The sequence below is a fragment of the Chrysemys picta genome, chromosome 3 (assembly GCF_011386835.1).
Source record: "Chrysemys picta bellii isolate R12L10 chromosome 3, ASM1138683v2, whole genome shotgun sequence".
Lineage (NCBI taxonomy): Eukaryota > Metazoa > Chordata > Testudines > Emydidae > Chrysemys > Chrysemys picta.
The window spans coordinates 127,261,825-127,279,201 of NC_088793.1; the positions used below are offsets into that span (position 1 = coordinate 127,261,825).

Here is a 17,377-nt window from a genome sequence, read left to right on the forward strand (position 1 = left end):
GTATCTAAAGTTCCTTATGTAACTTTTCCAATGTTCTCCAGAATCAAAGCTTTTATGAAAAATGTACCTCTGGTGCTGAAGAAAGCCATCATGCCATAAATCATCTTGTTTGTTCTGTAGCCAGACACACTGACACAATATAACACCAAGTGTGAAGCGTGAAATTCCCCCATTTGTCTTACTGGAGTGTAAACATCAAAGCCTAGCTTTGACTACCAAAAATTGCTTACATTTTTACACCACTTTGTCTAAAATAGAAACACACAGTTCTAGTCACAGAAACATTTAATGTCAGCCTACAATTTAAATATGTTCATTTTTAAATGCAAAGTACAATTGGCTTCATCTTTAACTGGTAAATTCACATGTCAATATGTAAGTTTCTTTTACTCTCCCTAGTTAAAAAGTGAAATCACACTGGTGCCACTTGGTAGGTATTGCAGACCTCAGAGTAGCTGCTTGGAAAGACTTGTCTCCTGCAGCCCATAGAATGGGAGTGCACTCAAAACCAGGAAGGTTTTCTGTATATGTCTCGATTTTGTTTAAAATTTATTTTAATATATTATCAACATTAACCCTTGAGTGCAAGTCTTTTTTTTTTTTTTTTAAAGTAGTTAGCTCATTCCATCAGCATATAGTGGACTACAGGCCCAAGGATTCTTAAACTACAGATCCAAAAGGGTTAGTGATAAAGGTCAACCAAACTCTAGCAACCCTTGACTGAGAAACACCCTGTCTGGAAAAACAGACCCACAAAATCATAGTGAAACCATGGACTTTTCTTTGTTTTCCTTTGGTACCGCTGGCAAGCATTGGCCCTTTAGAACCTTTGCATTTCAGATCAGCTGCTAATAAAACTGAATCGCTTTCTTTCAGGAAGCCAGACAGTAACAGTTTTCTGGAGTATATTAAATAGCATTTATTGAGTCTGCAACCGCAGGGGCAGAGTTATTGTGCTCTCACCCCCAGCAATTTGCACACTAGGATATGGAGCATTCGTAACATTCTTTTGTCCATTCAAAAAAACCACATGAATAAATGAAATAACATAAAAGGGGGTTTTAAACCTTATTTATACCCTCAATTTTGTAAACAGAAACAGAATCAAAATCTTGTTCTTATTCACAAATACATCCCCTCTTCTCAAACTTTAATTATTTCTATTGAAGAAGGGGCCCGGCCTCCTAGTGACCGGGGCTGGTGTGGGAATGGTCCATCCTAATGTGGAGGAAACCAAGGAGAGCTCTCTAGTTCTCTACCAGATGGGCACAGGAAAAGATGGGTGGCTAATAGGAGGAGTGCATAGGTGTCTCACTGGGAGAAGATTCACATCTCAGGTTGTGGAGAGATCCTTAGTGTAGGGAAGCTTCAGTATCTTCAGTTGGGGAAGAGCTGCCCTTCTTGGGAGGCCTTTGTATCTCAAACTGGGGAAGCTCTGTGGGTGCACATGGGCAACAGACACTAAAAGCCTTCCCCAGAAAATCTTATGGACGAGGTTGTTTGGGCTTGCCACCTCGTTTTTAACTGCAGTGACCTCTGAAGTATAGGAAGAAAAGGCATCACGCTATATACACAAATACATATTTACAGACTACATGGCAAAAGAGGAAATTAGATACAGGGTCAAATATATGGCCATTAGCAAATGAAAAGGTCCCTTATGTGGATCTGGAGGTTGTTCAGAGTTCCTTTAAAACTGTCCTGTTCTTTGAGCATAAGTCCTTTTGTTTTGTAAATGAGCCAGAGCCAGCATGATATCTCATTGGGATAAACAGATGCTTGCTCTCACTTAAACCATGGTCATAACCTTTAGACTGGCAGGTTGGAATCTCCTAATCTTCTTCTTCAGTGCCTTTGAAGCTTTGATACGACAGATTTTGGGCATGGGGGGAAGAGGCTTGGAAGAGGCCTGGACAGCTGCTGGCTGCCTAACAGAAGCTTCGGGCCAGACCAACTCGCTTTCATCGGCATCATCATAGTCAAGAGTGAGGCTGCTGCTATTGCTGCTGCCCTCTGAATCACTTTCACTGGACTCGCTGTCCCCAAAGCAGTTGGTTGTGTAATCACTGACCTCACCTTCGCTGGTCTCTGCAATGGTGGAGTGGAAAAGGGAAGCACATTCAGCGGAGTATTCAGAATGGTCTGACTCGCTTTTGGCATATGTTCCATGGCGGTGATGCTTTGAACGTGCCCTCATGCTTACAGTACGCAGGACCCCTGCTCTCCTTACTGGCTGTCTTGGTGGCCCTAGGCCAAAGCCACTAGAGAGGCTGGCAAGGTGAGCCTTTGCTGAGATCTCCACAGTGGACTGCCATTTACGCTGTTTTTTCTTGGTGGCTGTGTCTATGTAAGCCGTTTCAAGAGAATACAGTGCATTAGCAGATGCCCGGTAAAGTTCAGGCCTGGATGGTGCTGGGGGGATTCGGAATTGCACGGGGAATAGGCTGGACTCTGAACAAGACCTGCCAGTAACCTCTCCAGCGTATGTAGATCTCCTGACAAGGCTCTTTCCTCCATGCTGTTTTTGAGGCAAATTCCACTCAACAGGCAGCCTGGCAGCTCCATGGGCTCCCCTTGACTTTTCTGCACAAAGGGTCTGCTTCCCAGGCCTTAGCACCTTCTCACTGTTCCTTCTCTTAACCTTCACAGACTTCATTTTGGAGCTGGCAAACCTCACTCTGACTTGATGGGATTCTGCAGGGACAAACTGGGCGTGAACAAATTCACTCTGAGTCACTGGCTCATCACCCCCTGCATTAGCCAGCTTGAGGGTGCTGCACCTTCTGTTAGGCTTTCTGGGAAGGATAGCTTTAGTGTTCAAGATACCTGGACTAGAGACCTTGTAGCATATCTGTGAGCAGGAGGAACTGTGCTCCAGGCCTCTCCCCACTGCTTCTGCCAGAGGAGAGCCTCTGGCTGTTGACTTGGCAGGGTAACAACTATTTACAGCTGACGACTCTGGGTCAGGCAGGTTGGATGGCTGCTCTACATTCACACAGTGAACAGTCCCCTGCTGCTTGGCACATTCCCCTTCAGGCACCTCCCTCTGCAGTTTCCCTTCAGCTTTGTTACCTTCCAGAGAGTTCCCTTGTTTTTCCAGCTGGTTGCTGCTGCTGCTGCTAATTTTCACTCCACCAGTGCTGGGGGTTATAATGAGTCTCTGGGGCATTGTGGATGGCTGGCTCTTTGTTGAAACCCTCTCACTGGCATCTGCATGATTGTTCCCTTTGCATCTTGTCAGCTGCAGCAGTTTGTTGATATAACCCCCTGGCCTGGCCTCAATGACTGGCCTAGTCCTAATCAAGCTAGGGCCTGTAACACTAGGCATGGGTTTATTGGGGGAAGAGTGGTTGTCTGTTTCCAATGGTACCCCCACCAGAGAAAAAAGTGGGCTTTGTAAAGCCACAGCATGAAGAGGGCTTGGGTAAGGATACACATCATTGCCGCTCTTGGAGACCAAGTCATTTTGGTATTTTGGGTCCACACTCTGGAACTGGAATTCCACTCCATGACAAAGGGGGGGCACGGATTTGGGGTCTGTCACTTTCTGAAATCCAGTGTCTTCTGGCAGACGTCTTTCCAGGTCACCTGGATATCGAATGGAAATAAATCAAAGAGTTATATCACAGGTAATTTCTTCTATTGCCACACCTTATATTTCAAGGAGATATTTCAGAGACTATTTCATGTCCTTTGTCATTAATGAGTATTTTAGTGTAATCGTGACAAAAATAAGTTTTAATACCCCAAGAACTCTGCATTTCTTTGTATTATTTTCTTGTTGAGACCATAAAAGTGTGAGGAAAACGTGCTTTAGAACACACCCATGTAAAAACAATGAATGGGTAAATGCAAAAGGGCAGATTCTCATTTCAGTTACACCAGTGTAAATCCTGAGTAACACGGCTGCTTTCAGTGGGTTTACACTCGTATATAATGATCGGAATCTGGACCAATGATTTTAAAAGCAAATGACTGAACCCATGTCTTACTTGAGGTTTAAACTGTGGTCACTTAAGAAAAATTAATGCTTGTGCCATTAAAATGTTTTAAAACTACACAGCTCAAAAGGCACTAAAAAAAAAAAAAAAAAGATTATCTCCCAAGAGAGGTGTAAAAAGAATCCAAGTACCAGGAAGTCTAAAGTCAAATGTCACATAAAAAAATCCATTAAAGTCTAGCAGAATTTGTTAATTCTTTCCTCTCAGGACCAGCTAGAGACTCTCTCAGGGTTAGGCTTCCCATAGCAACTGAGGAAATAAATTCTTGAAATTCCCAGGAGGTAAACAGTTAATATTATTGGTTCTAATGGTTAACTTTGAATTCAAACTGCCCTCCCCATCCTGGTTCATGTGTCTTTTGAAATCTACAGTCCTGAACCAACTGCTTTAACCGGACTTAATGGAGCTAAAGTCAAAGTGTCTCTTAATCCCTTCAGAGCTGGCAACTACTGCTGTGTTCTTTTACATTTTGCCTCAGTGAGACACTGCAGTGAGCACTAACACTTTAACTACATTGGAAAGCCATTTAGATGCATTTTGCATTTTACAGGCTCACTCCTTCTCCCCCGGAATCCAATGAAACCTCTTAATTGGATCTTTTCCCTTCATTTGAAAACAAAGTTGCAGAGGGTTGCCTTTCTGAAGTGAGTCACCCGCTGCATTCGCTGTTCTTGGAGTCTTTGATTCTAGCAGGCAACACTTAAGAGACTTTATTAAATGGGAGGTAAATTGAAAAATTCTTTTGCAGGTAGGTGTGTGTGTTTTAAAAAGACATTTGGAGGAATAGACTAAGAATTATCTTCACCCCAAAAGAGAAATAGACAATGGTTTAGATCCTCCACTGTGTCTGAGGCCTTGTCTAAATGCAGAGTTAATACCTGGCCAGCTGGGGGGTGATTATACACCATAGTAACTGGCTGTATGGACCCTTCTGCTCCACTACTGCACTTTGAGCTACTTGCAGTTTCAGCAGTAGGTCAAAGCGCACTACACAACTTTTAGTGTGTGGTAGCAGGTTACACATGGCAACTTATTGCATGGCATGCTAGAGTGTGGTAGATTTACACCCCAGCTTGCCTTGCACTAATTCTCTGTATAGACAAGTTCTTAGACATGTTCCCTTGAAACTGGAGTTTCTAGGAACAAGTTCAGTCCCCATCATAACTTGAAGTAACTTTAGGGCTGATGTAAGTTACACCTGGCTGCCGACAGCCCCATAGTCCCCTTTTCTCCAGAGAACATCCCGAGCTAGGGGCTGGGAAAATAGGTCTTGTAGAGGAACTAACAGCTCTACACCACTCAGGAATTCCCCTTGCACACAGGGATTCCATAGGGAGCCAGATAAATTCCCTGTTTCACTGCTTTGTGCTGCAGAGCAAACCCAAGAATCAGGAGAAATAAGCTTCAGAAAAGGTGAGTAAATTATGTTAACCTTTTCTGTACTACTAGAAGACGACATGGGGAGACTTACAAATGTTGAACTATCTGCAGTTCATGCACTGGGGCATTTGCACCGGGACATTTGCACCCTTGTTATTTCAACAGTCAGGATGAAGTCTTAAATATCTATCCACACACACATCATGAAATTCCTTAGATTGAAGAACTCATTCACAGGGTGTAACATTGGTATCTTTTTGTCCGGCTTTTAGTTGTGTGTGGCTGGATACAAAAGAAAGAGGGTTGTTCTGGCATCTACCTCTGTCTTCTGCATCCAGCACAGAACAAATTAGTCTGTTCCCCACATCCCATTCAAAAAAAGGCAAAGGGACTAGAGTTTAAAATTCTAACCCACATTCTAGCTTAGATAACATTAGGAATATTTCTTTATGTGAGGACTCATGTACAGTTCTATTCTATTTGTCTAAAATGAGTCAATAGAAAGTTTCACAGGGCTGATTTAGTCCTATTACAAACATGGTATCAGCCCCACAACAAATTTACTGACCCACTCTTTACCAGGATGAAAATAAAAAACTGTACAAAAATTCAAACAGGAGTAATGGAGCACATTTTCCAGGAGGTCACCATCACTACCCCCTTGAGGAGCCAACCACATGCTCTAGAGCAGTGGTTCTCCACTCTTTTTTGGCTCAGGACCCATTTGTAAACCTTGATGGTCTGTTGTGACCCAAAGACCTCCCAAAATGCCTCCAGACCTACTCCTGCCTCCCCGGGGGGCATGACAGAGGGATAGCTGGGCCAAAACTGAATGGTAATATGACCAGGTTGTAAAGCCCAGAGTGGGGAGCCAAGCCCAGCCAGCCCCGCAACACTTGGACACATACTAGCAAGCCAATTTTGAGTCGCAACCCATGGGTTGAGAAACCCTACTCTAGGGCAGTGATTCTCAGCCTGTGGGGTGGAACTGAGTAGGGATTTGCAAGAGGCTGATCATTGGCTCCCAGCAAAATCACCCCTGCTAGAGAGAGCGAGTGACAAGGTGGTGAGGTCATATCTTTTACAGGACCAACTTATGTTGTCTCTCTAATGTCCTGGGACCAACACGGCTACAAGAACACTGCAAGCAGAATAAAAAGTTCAGCCGGTCTAAAACTGGCAGGCAATAGGGCCCAAAGACAACAAGCACTGGAGAGGGAAGGAGAAGTTTGCTCTCTTCTCCTGTTGACGCTATTCTGACCCACCGTAGCTATCCCTCACTTCCTTTGCACCCCACACTCAATATTGCAGAAATTGCCTCTTCAAGATGCTGTGGAGTTGGCTGTCTGGACTCCACAGCCAGACTGTCCATGCAGCTCACAGCATCTGGAAGCTGCACTTCCCCAAAACAGAGCAAATAGCAGGCAGTGGTTGGGAGAGAAGGGATGAGCTATAGCATCCTAGAACACACCATCACTACCTTCTCCACCTTTCCCACTCAACATCACTCATTCCCTCACCCAGCAGCACCCCCCACCCATAGTGGTTATCTGTTGAAAACTCAGGGGTCATGGAAAGAAACTGTTAGGGTGGAGAACCACAGATATAGAGGAACAAGGACAGGCCTGGAACCATTAAAATTCTATTTCTGCCTCTAAGGGTCTTTAATATTTTGCTCTTACGTAGCAATTTATAAACATTCTTTAGTTAGGTCTTACAAGACCCCTATGTAGGAGGTAAATTATTATTCACCTTTGTTATATCTGGGTAAACAGAAGACTTGCAAGAATCAAGGTTACAAAGTAAGTCAACATCAGACCCAGGATTTCAACTCAAGGCTGGCTCTCAGGCCCCTGCCTATTTCAGTAGACCACACGGAGACCAGGAAAGATCAATTAACCTCTCTGTGTCTGTTATCCTGATCTGTAAATAGTAAAAAATCTGAATGTAAACAAGGTTTACGCTGTCCATAGAATTTTCAATGTAGGTAGGTAGGTAAATGCGATCATTCTCACTGTACAACAGAATGGGAAAACAGACACCAAAAACTGAAACACTTCCATGACACAATCTATGCTCAAGGAGGCAGCTCCTTCTGCTCAGATTTTTGCAATCTTCCTCAATAAATTAACAAATTTTTGCTATTTTCCCCTGGTTGAATTTTCACACACCTCTCTCAGCTCATGCAAGATATTTCACAAAATAGCTGCTATTTTGCTGATTTCGCAAACTCAAATGCTGGCAAATTTAATCAAAACTAATCAAACAAGTGTTACAACAACTTCTCAGGCTTTATATGCTGATCTCCTTGGAAATATCCTCCTTGTCTGTTATTCGTTAAAGGTGCCTGATTATGCTATAGCTGAGAATTAGGCAGTAAGTAGTTTGATTTTATTTTTATTTTTTTGTTTTTGCTTTTGTGTATTTTCAAATGCACACTATTGTATTAGCTGCACTATTCATATGTCACACTATGATGCTAAATGTAATAAGTGGGACTATCAACGTTCGTCTTCCCTTCACGTCATTCAGTTCTGCAACCAATTACCTGTGGAAACTGGCCTTGGTCTGGACCTGGCAGGAGTTCCAGAAATGTCCGTGCTAGCCTTGATTCGATATCCATCACTGACATAGACTCCTTGGTGCTGGAACTTAGTGGTGTGCACAGTGGTTTCGTCTGCAGACTTGGGCCGATAATCAAAGACACTGAGCCGTGTTTTGGGCTGCTGACAGCTCGGCAACAGACTGGTGTGGGAGGAGGATATGGACTCACTGTACACAGATGTGCAAGAGTTGGATAGTGAGCAGGAACCACCATCGCTCAGGTCGTAAAAGCCTGTAGAGTTCAAATAAATACAAAAATCTTTCTGGCTTACAGTGAATAAATAGGGCCCTACCAAATTCTTGGCCATGAAAAATGCATCACGGACCATGAAATCTGGTCTCTCCCCGTGAAATCTGGTCTTTTTTGTGCTTTTACCCTGTACAGTACAGATTTCATGGGGGAAAACCAGCGTTTCTCAAATTGGGGGGCCTGACCCAAAAGGGAGTTGCAGGGGGGGTTGCAAACTTATTTTAGGGTGGGTCATGGTATTGCCACCCATATTTCTGTGCTGCCTTCAGAGCTGGGCAGCTGGAGAGCGATGGCTGTTAGTTGGATGCCCAGCTCTGAAGGCAGTGCCCTGCCAGCAGCAGCGCAGAAGTAAGGGTGGCAATAACATACCATGCCATCCTTATTTCTGCGCTGCTGCTGCTGGTGGCTCTGCCTTCAGAACTGGGCTCCCTGCCAGCAGCCGCCGCTCTCCAGCTGCCCAGCTCTGAAGGCAACACCATCGCCAGCAGCAGTGCAGAAGTAAGGGTAGCAGTATCGCAACCCACCCCCCCTACAATAACCTTGCGACATCCCCGTCCCACCACTCCTTTTTGGGTCAGGGTCCTTACAATTATAACACCGTGAAATTTCAGATTTAAATAGCTGAAATCATGAAATTTACAATTTTTAAAATCCTATGACCATGACATTGACCAAAATGGACCCTGAATTTGGTAGGGCCCTATGAATAAACAATAAATCCTCTCTGCCATTTGCTACAGTGGTAAATTCATGATCACTGGGTTTTTTGATTGAGATGGGATGTCCTTCTACAAGATGCACTCCAGTTCAACCACAGTTTATTGGGTTTGATCTATTCACTTTGGGCCCTCAACCAGCATAACAAGCGAGCACACACTTAACTTTAAGCACATGATCATGTTGAACCAGCTTGAAGTTCAAATGAGAGATGAGCCTTTTGATAATCTATTCCTATGTCTTTTCCCCCCCAAAAATAACAGCATAAACTTTCAAATGCAACTAGTGACTGTGAGTGTCTCAGTTTTTGACTATCCAACTGAGGCAGCCTAAAAGAGTCTCATTTTCAGAGCATGGTGCTCAGCACTTTCTGAAAATAAGGCACCTTTGATGGGTCTCAAATTGGGCAGCCAAAAACAGAGGACCCAAAATCCCAACTGTACCTGAAGAGAAGGAAAGATGGAAAGGTGCCTATTTTCTGCTCAGCTCTCAGACAGCACTACAGAAAAATATTAATTGCAGGAATTTTTAATGTGCACCATTTAAAATACCCCAATATTTTCCATTTCACACAAGAGATATTTATGTTTAATTAATGCACTGAGTTTCATTTAGCAGTTCCATACCTGCAGAAGGGAGGGAGGGGGCTGCATCCTGAGAAGCAGTGACTCTGGAAAGAATTTAGGGGTCATAGTGAACAAGCAACTGAACATGAGCTCCCAGTGCGATGCTATGGCAAAAAGGGCCAATGGGATCCTTGGATGTATAAAGAAGTGGATAGGAGTAGAGAGGTTGATTTTACCTCTGTATGGCATTGGTGTGACTGGTACTGGAACACTGCAACCAGACCTGGTGGCCACATTTTTAAAAAGGACGTTGAAAAATTGGAGAGAGTTCAGAAAAGAGTCACAAATACAGTTTGAGAGCTGGAGAAAATTCCTTACAGTGAAGAGAGCTCATCAAAAAGATTGAGAGGTGTCTTGATTAGAGTATGAGTACCTTGAGAGGGAGAAAATACTAGACTATAATGGGTCTTTAATTTAGCAGAGAAGAGCATAACAAGAACCAGTGGCAGGAAGCTGAAGCCAGACAAATTCAAATTAGCAATCAGATACAAATCATTAGCAGTGAGGGTGATTGACTGCTGGAACAAACCACCAAGGGAAGTGGTAGATTCTCCATCTCTGAATGTCTTCCAGTCAAGACTGGATGATGCCTTTCTGAAAGATATTCTTTAGCCAAACACAAGTTATTAGGCTCAATACAGGGGGAATCAGGTGAAATTGAATGGCGTGTGCTGTATAGGAAGTCAGACTAGATGACCTAATGGTTCCTTCTGGTTTTAAACTCTATGAGTCTATGAATTCATACAAATTCCACTAGAACCATAATAAATAAATTGTCAAGAGTGCATTACCTGAGCTGGGTCTGCTGTCACTGTCGAGGTATTCGCTAGAGGACTTCCTGACATCCAGCTTCAGTTCACTTATTTGCTGGTCCAGCTGATCCAGGTGACTTTTCAAGCCAACATCCTGTCTCCTTAAACGTGACTATTCACAGGTCATGGAAAGAAGGGGGAAATAAAGAATAGTCCTAGTAAAGATCTCAGGGCTATATGCCGTGAATTTGCCATGTATATTAACCAAATTATGTACTCCTGAAGCAAAAGTACCACTGAAAGTTTTGCTCAGCTAAGGACTACAGTAATTGGCTAATGTAATGACTCTGAAATCAGACATAAGTATAAAACACTCTGCTTCTCAGAATATCCTGTATTCTGCCTACCTACCCTAAATATTTTCTATGTATTTTCACACTGAAACAGTTATTCTTCTCTTCCTTTTCTGTAACACACTGGGACTGGTCCAACTTCCTCTCATGTCAATGGGAAACTTTACACTGACTCCAGTGGGGTTGCATTGGGTCCACTGTGTAATTGTATTGATATATAATGGTAACAACATCTCCTACATTTCACCTCAGAAGGGTCTGCTGCATCTTAGGCCATGTCTACAATAATGAGCTTACACCAACACAGATGTATCAATGCAGCGGCGCCACTGTAAGATTGCTCATGTAGCCACTCTTCCCGTCGACATAATAAAACCACCTCCCCGCCGGCGGGAGCTCTCACGCAGACATAGTGCTGTCCACACCTGCGCTTCAGTCGGTGTAACTTATGTCGCGCAGGGGGTTGTTTTGTTCACACCCCGGAGTGACACAAGTTATACCAACAAAAGTGGTAGTATAGACATGGCCTTAGTGGAGGATAAGCGATACGTAGTCTGTAAGAACACTTTATCCTTCACGATGAATGGACACTATAAAAAGTAAATTTATCTTATCACACAGGGCACAGCAAGCATATTTGGTTTGCTTTGAAGACATTTCTCTATAGTTATAGGAGTATAAAACAAAACCATTGAGTTCAGGATCCCAAAACCATGAAGTTGGCTTAAAAATCATATATATATATATATATTTGGGGTTATTTTTATTTGGTTTCTGGTTTTTGAACCTTTAGGGTTCATGTTTTCAGGCTTTTCTCCACAACCATGAGAGCTAAAAACTTAAGCAAACAACAACAACAACAAAAACTGATGCTGACACTCTGATGTAATTCCGAGGTGCCAGGAGCTGGAGCTTTAATGAGACTCATAATAAAATTGTAAGAGCTGGCAACGTTGCTCAAGGGACTGAAAAGATCTCTCCAGCCTGCTTTGGAATCCTAAAGAACTGGATGAAACTTGTAAGGCACAAGAAGTGTGAGGCCCTTTATTAGTGCCATATGTACAAGAAAGCTTAGGCACGAGCCAACAACTGCTTCCTAACAAAACAGAGGGGAGGGGTTTTGTTCTTCCTGTCACAAAAGAAATGTGTTAAGGTTAGAACTAAATAGTAAAGAACAACTTCTTCTCCATCTCATGATGAATACTTACCTTTTCAACTCTCTTTAGTTTCTTTTAATTGTTTTGAGGAAACTAAACATGTTGTGCCTCCCTGAGTCCCCCCATTCAGGAAATCACAAAGTTTTGTTTGGATGGCTGGAATTAATTGCTTAATGATTAATGTTTTGCCAGCCAATTCCTCAGTCTGTGATTTCTGTTTCTGATTAATGGCAGAGAGGCCACAAAGTGTTCAACAAGGCTCTCAGATATTCAGAGATTATTTATTACACCCTTGAGCTTTCGCTTTAACCAATATGCATGAGTTACATCATCCTTGTTAACCCTTTCCCATTGTCCCCCACTACGGGGACTCCACACTGTTCATTAACTCCTTCTAGGCTTCAAGAGAACAAGTGCTCCTTAAATTATTCAGATAACTCAGACTATTTTTTTAAAAAAAGCAGCAAGCAGCACCCTGAACAATAAATCCTAAACTCAAGGTTTCTCAGTTCACAAAATGAATTTTTCATGAAGCAGAATGAAACCATCTATTTACTCTGAGGCGTGCAGATGTGAAGAAGTCTGAAGTACACTGCTTGCATGGGCAACTGGGACACCATTTTCACAAGCAACTAGTGTTCTTGATGGCCTCCGTTTTTGGGTGCCCAATTTGAGACCCTTAAAGGAGCCTGATTCTCAGAAGGCAGGTGGGCACATCAAACTGAGGCACTGAAAATCACTAGTCACCTTTGAAAAATCTTGGCCAATCATTTAGGGCCCAGTATTGCAGCTTTGAAGTGATGGCGGCTTTACTGTTGACTTCTGTGGTTATAAGTTTAGGCTCTGACAGTACGCATTACTTCATCTGATTTCTGGTACACATCAAATTTTTTTTTTAAAGTTTCCCTCTCTCTCCCATATAAAAGCAGAGAGATAATGACATTCTGAAGTGTATAGAATCTGTCAAGACCCAAGAGATTGGAATGTCTTTTCTCTTGACATTTCAGCATAAACCTACATGACCCTTCACCACATTTTCATAATCTGATAATTCATTTGGAACTAGACGATGCAAAATGATTGCACTCAATTGACTTCATTTTATAAATAATATTATTTGGGGAAACATTTGAGAAATAGTGGGTGATATTGCCTTGAATTTCTGCCCATTCGCATACCTAAAGAACCTTAGAATTACTTATTTTTACTAAGTTTGAGTACCTTCTTTCCTCTTCCTTCTACTCAACGCTACCAAAATGTCATCTCAGGAAACTAGATTAGCTTTCTTAATAGTCAGTGCAACTAGGTAGTGCCACTCAATGTTGCTTCCCTTCACCATCTCTGCAATGAGAGTCTCATCCTATCTCCACTGTTACAATTACTGGGGATGGAGAGGAGGGATCCAATTGCAAACCTGACATGGTTTGCTTTTGCTATGAAGAAGACACCCAACTGTGTCCCTGAACAAGGCTACAACCCTGCTAAAGTCCAAAGGCTGTAGTGCAGTTCAGGAATATGCTTAAAGCTTGGTTTCACCTACACTGCAAGACCAACCCATGTTTAACCATTCCTATCTTGTATCTGAGTCTTCCAACTTAAGAAGAACAGGAGTACTTGTGGCACCTTAGAGACTAACAAATTTATTAGACTCTAAGGTGCCACAAGTACTCCTGTTCTTCTTTTTGCGGATACAGACTAACACACAGACTAACACGGCTGCTACTCTGAAACCTTCCAACTTAAGGGCTGCTTAGGGGAGGGGAAGAACTTTTCACCTATGTTGTGTTTGCCAAACTGGGACCTGGAAATCTAGACTCCACCATAATTAGAAGTGGTGTGTCGCTTACTCAACACATGGCACAATCCAATTTCTGTGAAAAACCTAACTCTATATAGCCTTTCTTGTGCCTTTTGGCATCATCCCCCAGGAAAAAATATCTCTACTTATTTCCCATGACTGCAGTGGCACCTCCTGGTGAAAGCAGTCCTTTTCCAAGGGTGAACGAGAACAACACATTTCTCATGATTCCTGCAGCTGTATCTGCTTTTTATTTCAAAACTAGAATTTTATGGTCTAGTTTGCCTCACCCTGTTGAAAGCATAATTAATAGCCAGACAAGTCCTGATAAAACTAATCTCCCACTTTCATGTCTTATTTGGAAAATATATAAACAAATGTGTAATTACAGCACAACACCTTGTGTCAAACACCAATGGATCACTTTGGTCAGAGGTCACTAAGTGTATATATTAACCCAGTGGTCTTGAGCGGGCAATAAATGTTTTAAATCATCTTTTCTTTTTTGTTAAAAACATAAAGTGCAGCCATTAGTTAAAATTATCAATGACAGGTAATCAAGTGGTTGGCAGTACACTTGTGCTGCAATTTTGACTTTAATCAAGATATGCTTGCTGCTGTGTTTTCACAAGTGGTGCTTAGGTTCCCTGAAGGTTAAAGCCAATTTTCACTCTGAGATTCTGTCTGATAAAACTGCCTACACTTAATGAATATCCTTTCTGTTTTCACACCTGATTGATAACTGATGACCAAGTCTAACACCAATATGGGGAGGGAGAGAGCTCTGAATTAACTTTGAGCTTACTGATGTGTGTAATTGCCAGTACTAGAGAGATTAAAGCCTCTAGCCTTTGATTGTATTCTTTTTTATGAAACTAGTTTCAGTCCTAATTTAGATTTTTTTTCCTTCCACAAAAATGTACAAGTGTTAAATGCAAGGCTGATGTCAAACAAATTCAATTATTTCCCTCTTTTGATCAGGCAATCCATTCCAGAATAAAGTATTTAAGGGATACAAGCCAGAAGTTTTCCTGATCCTTCCTCCTCCCTTACTCCCCCACATATATACATTAGAAAAAGTTTGATCTTCAGCTCTAAATAGTTACTTTTAAATAAGATGAGTGCTGACAAGTCTGATATGTATACTACTTAAATCAAGTTAATCATCAGCTTTATTCCTTGTCCTATTAAAAAACAGTTCAGGTTAGAGCATTCAGCATTTTGTCTGGCACATGACATGTACTTTAGTCTGATGAAAATGCACTCAGTAAAAAACCGTAACCAAATCTTATTAAATAAAAAAAAACTTATAATAGTGTCTGTAGTCATGAATTCTGAAACTGAATGTACCAGTGCCCATATATTATGACTGGCATGTAGGAAGGCTGTCAGTGCTGATTAATACTGCCTGTCCTGTAGTTTTAGTGATGTCTTCGCAAAATTATTTCCCTCAAAAGACATAGCTACATTTTCTACCTGACACTTAAAGATGCTTGTGCAGTGCTTCTAAATAATTAAGCACAGATTTCCTTCAAATGCATATTCAGACATGTAAAAGAGCCTACATCTATCAAGTGGTCAATCATTGCTCTAAACAAAGCTCCCACTCTCCAAAAACAAGACTTTTAGAGCCGATTTCCAGTTTCATTAATTCTCCCCTATTACAAGTTGACGTCTGTAGATTTGTGTACTTAGGTGCTACTCTATTTAAACATATAAAACAAACAAAATTACATACCACACAGAATAAGATGGGAATTGGTATGTCGTGTAGACAAAGTGTCTTTGACATACTTAGCCAAAACATACATTTTATGTGCAAAAGAACTAGATTCAATGCCAAACTACAGAAATAGGCTGTAAATCATTTGGCAGGAATGAATAGCTGCAGCCACTATTCTTATTTCAAGCAGGCTAAATTACAGTAAATCAAAAATGATTTATAATATTTTTATAATCAACAAAAGGTAAAACAGACGTTAATTTCAGGCACAAATACCAGTGTCTTGGAAAACACTCATCCGTCGTTCCTACCATTTTGCCCCAGATAATCATTTTCACACTGAACAATCCACTCACACTTTTTTATACTAAACTTGAAATGTCCAAATGTGTGGAGTAGCCAAATACAAAACTTGCTCAAATCATCTGATACAGACAGGAAATGTTACTTTAAAAAAACCCAGGAGCATCATGATGTGAAGGGGGGGGGGGAATCATTTTTCTGTTGCATTGCACAGTGGCAAAGATTTTTCTCTCACATCACACGTTAGGATAGAGTTATGAATGGAACAAGTTAAAGACAGCAGCGAGCGAATCCACAAATGTGCGCTTGTGCATGAGCGCGTGTTTCTACCGCTGCGTGGACTAAATACTGTACAGACACCGCCTGTTTACTGAGCCAGTCCGTGTTTCAGTTTGTTCTCATCATCGGAGTTCTAACTTACCCTCTAGAGGTGGGTATGATAGATGGAGAGAAATAGTTACACACACACGCTTAGCCTGCACTCTGCCCCCAGACACAAAACACACGCTCGGCGTCTCCGATGATTAACACCGTATTCTAGAGAAAACATCTGGCCGAACAGCTGGGCGGTTCGCTACCGTGGCGCCTCAGCCCTTACCAGTTGTTCCTTCAAGGCAGTCAGCGTGGCCTCCAGCCTGTGCTCCTTGCTACGCGCCTGGTCCCCTCGGGCTGCCGGCTGCTGCTGCATGGCCAGGGCCCCGCTCACCAGCGCCCGCTGCTTCTCCCGCAGCACCTGGAGCTCCTGGAGGCCGGCCAGGGCCGCCTGCAGCCTCTCCCCGACCCTGCAGCGATCCCAGCCGCCCGGCCGGTGCTGCTGGCTCTCCCCCAGCATCTTTAGAGGCTGGCACCCGCCCGGGCCATGGCAATGGGCTACCAGCGAGGGGGGCGGGCTGCGCTGGGGCTGGGCCGGAGCTGCTCGCCCTCTCCCGGCTGCTGGCACTGGAGCTGAGGGAGTGCTGCGGAGCCACTGCGGCTCCTGCGGTTTTGGAGCAGGGGGAAGGGGCGGGAGGCAGAGGGGAGGGCTGTGCCTATGGCTCTGCGCCCTGGGGCCACCTATCTGCGTGGATAGAGGTGGATCGTCCTCCTTTCCCTCCTCCCCCGCCCCTTCCGCAACTCCCCTCCCCTTGCCAGGAGGCGGCTGGTGGGGCTGGGTGGTGCGGGTGACTGACTGATGAGCCTTCTGGGCAGGGGGTTGGACTAGATGCCCTCCTGAGGTCCCGTCCAACCCTGATAGTCTATGATTCTAGGATTCTTTGGGCAAGGGCAAATCCAGCCCCCGAGGTTACGTCTTGCTCTGCCGTCCCCGACCCTGGGGAAACGGACCCCAGCAAGAGAGGGAGAACTTCTCTGCGCCGTCTTGTGGCCCAAGCGTCCCCACGCGTGGAGGCTGCATAAATCCGGCAGCAAAGTGATTACAGGAGGCTTCGTGCAGCCTTAATCCCAAATTCAAAATACAGTAAAAGCCTGGAATGTGGGGCGGGGGGAGGTGCAGGGAGGGCTGAGGCTCAGCTGTTTTACATTACACAGCGAGCAGCTTTCTGAATATACACGTTTTCTTACCTCCTTACCTGGGGCCAAATTCTGCACTGATTGCTGGGTCAACCCGTCTGAAGTCAGAGGGCCAAAATTCTGATCTCACTTACACCACTGTAAATCTGCCAGTAACTCCACTAAAACCAATGGTATTATCCTGGATTTACACCAGTGTGAGGT

General features: G+C 43.3%; 1 protein-coding gene across 1 annotated transcript; it reads right to left on the minus strand.

The window, feature by feature from the left end:
- Positions 1-270: 270 nt before the first annotated feature.
- On the minus strand, positions 271-16,776 carry DACT2 (dishevelled binding antagonist of beta catenin 2). Its single transcript, XM_005303947.4, has 4 exons — positions 16,263-16,776; positions 10,370-10,502; positions 7,930-8,217; positions 271-3,588 (listed from the first exon to the last, which is right to left on the minus strand). Exons 1-4 carry the CDS (start codon positions 16,494-16,496, stop codon positions 1,790-1,792), a joined length of 2,454 nt encoding a protein of 817 aa, XP_005304004.2. The 5' UTR covers positions 16,497-16,776; the 3' UTR covers positions 271-1,789.
- Between the last annotated feature and the right edge of the window lie 601 nt (positions 16,777-17,377).

Coding starts and splice junctions, on each gene's coding strand:
- DACT2 (XM_005303947.4), bottom strand. CDS start 16,496: ATGCTGGGGGAGAGCCAGCAGCACCGGCCGGGCGGCTGGGATCGCTGC. Junction 8,218..10,369: donor TGACAGCAGACCCAGCTCAG/GTAATGCACTCT, acceptor TGAACTCTACAG/GCTTTTACGACCTGAGCGAT. Junction 3,589..7,929: donor ACCAAGGCCAGTTTCCACAG/GTAATTGGTTGC, acceptor TTCGATATCCAG/GTGACCTGGAAAGACGTCTG.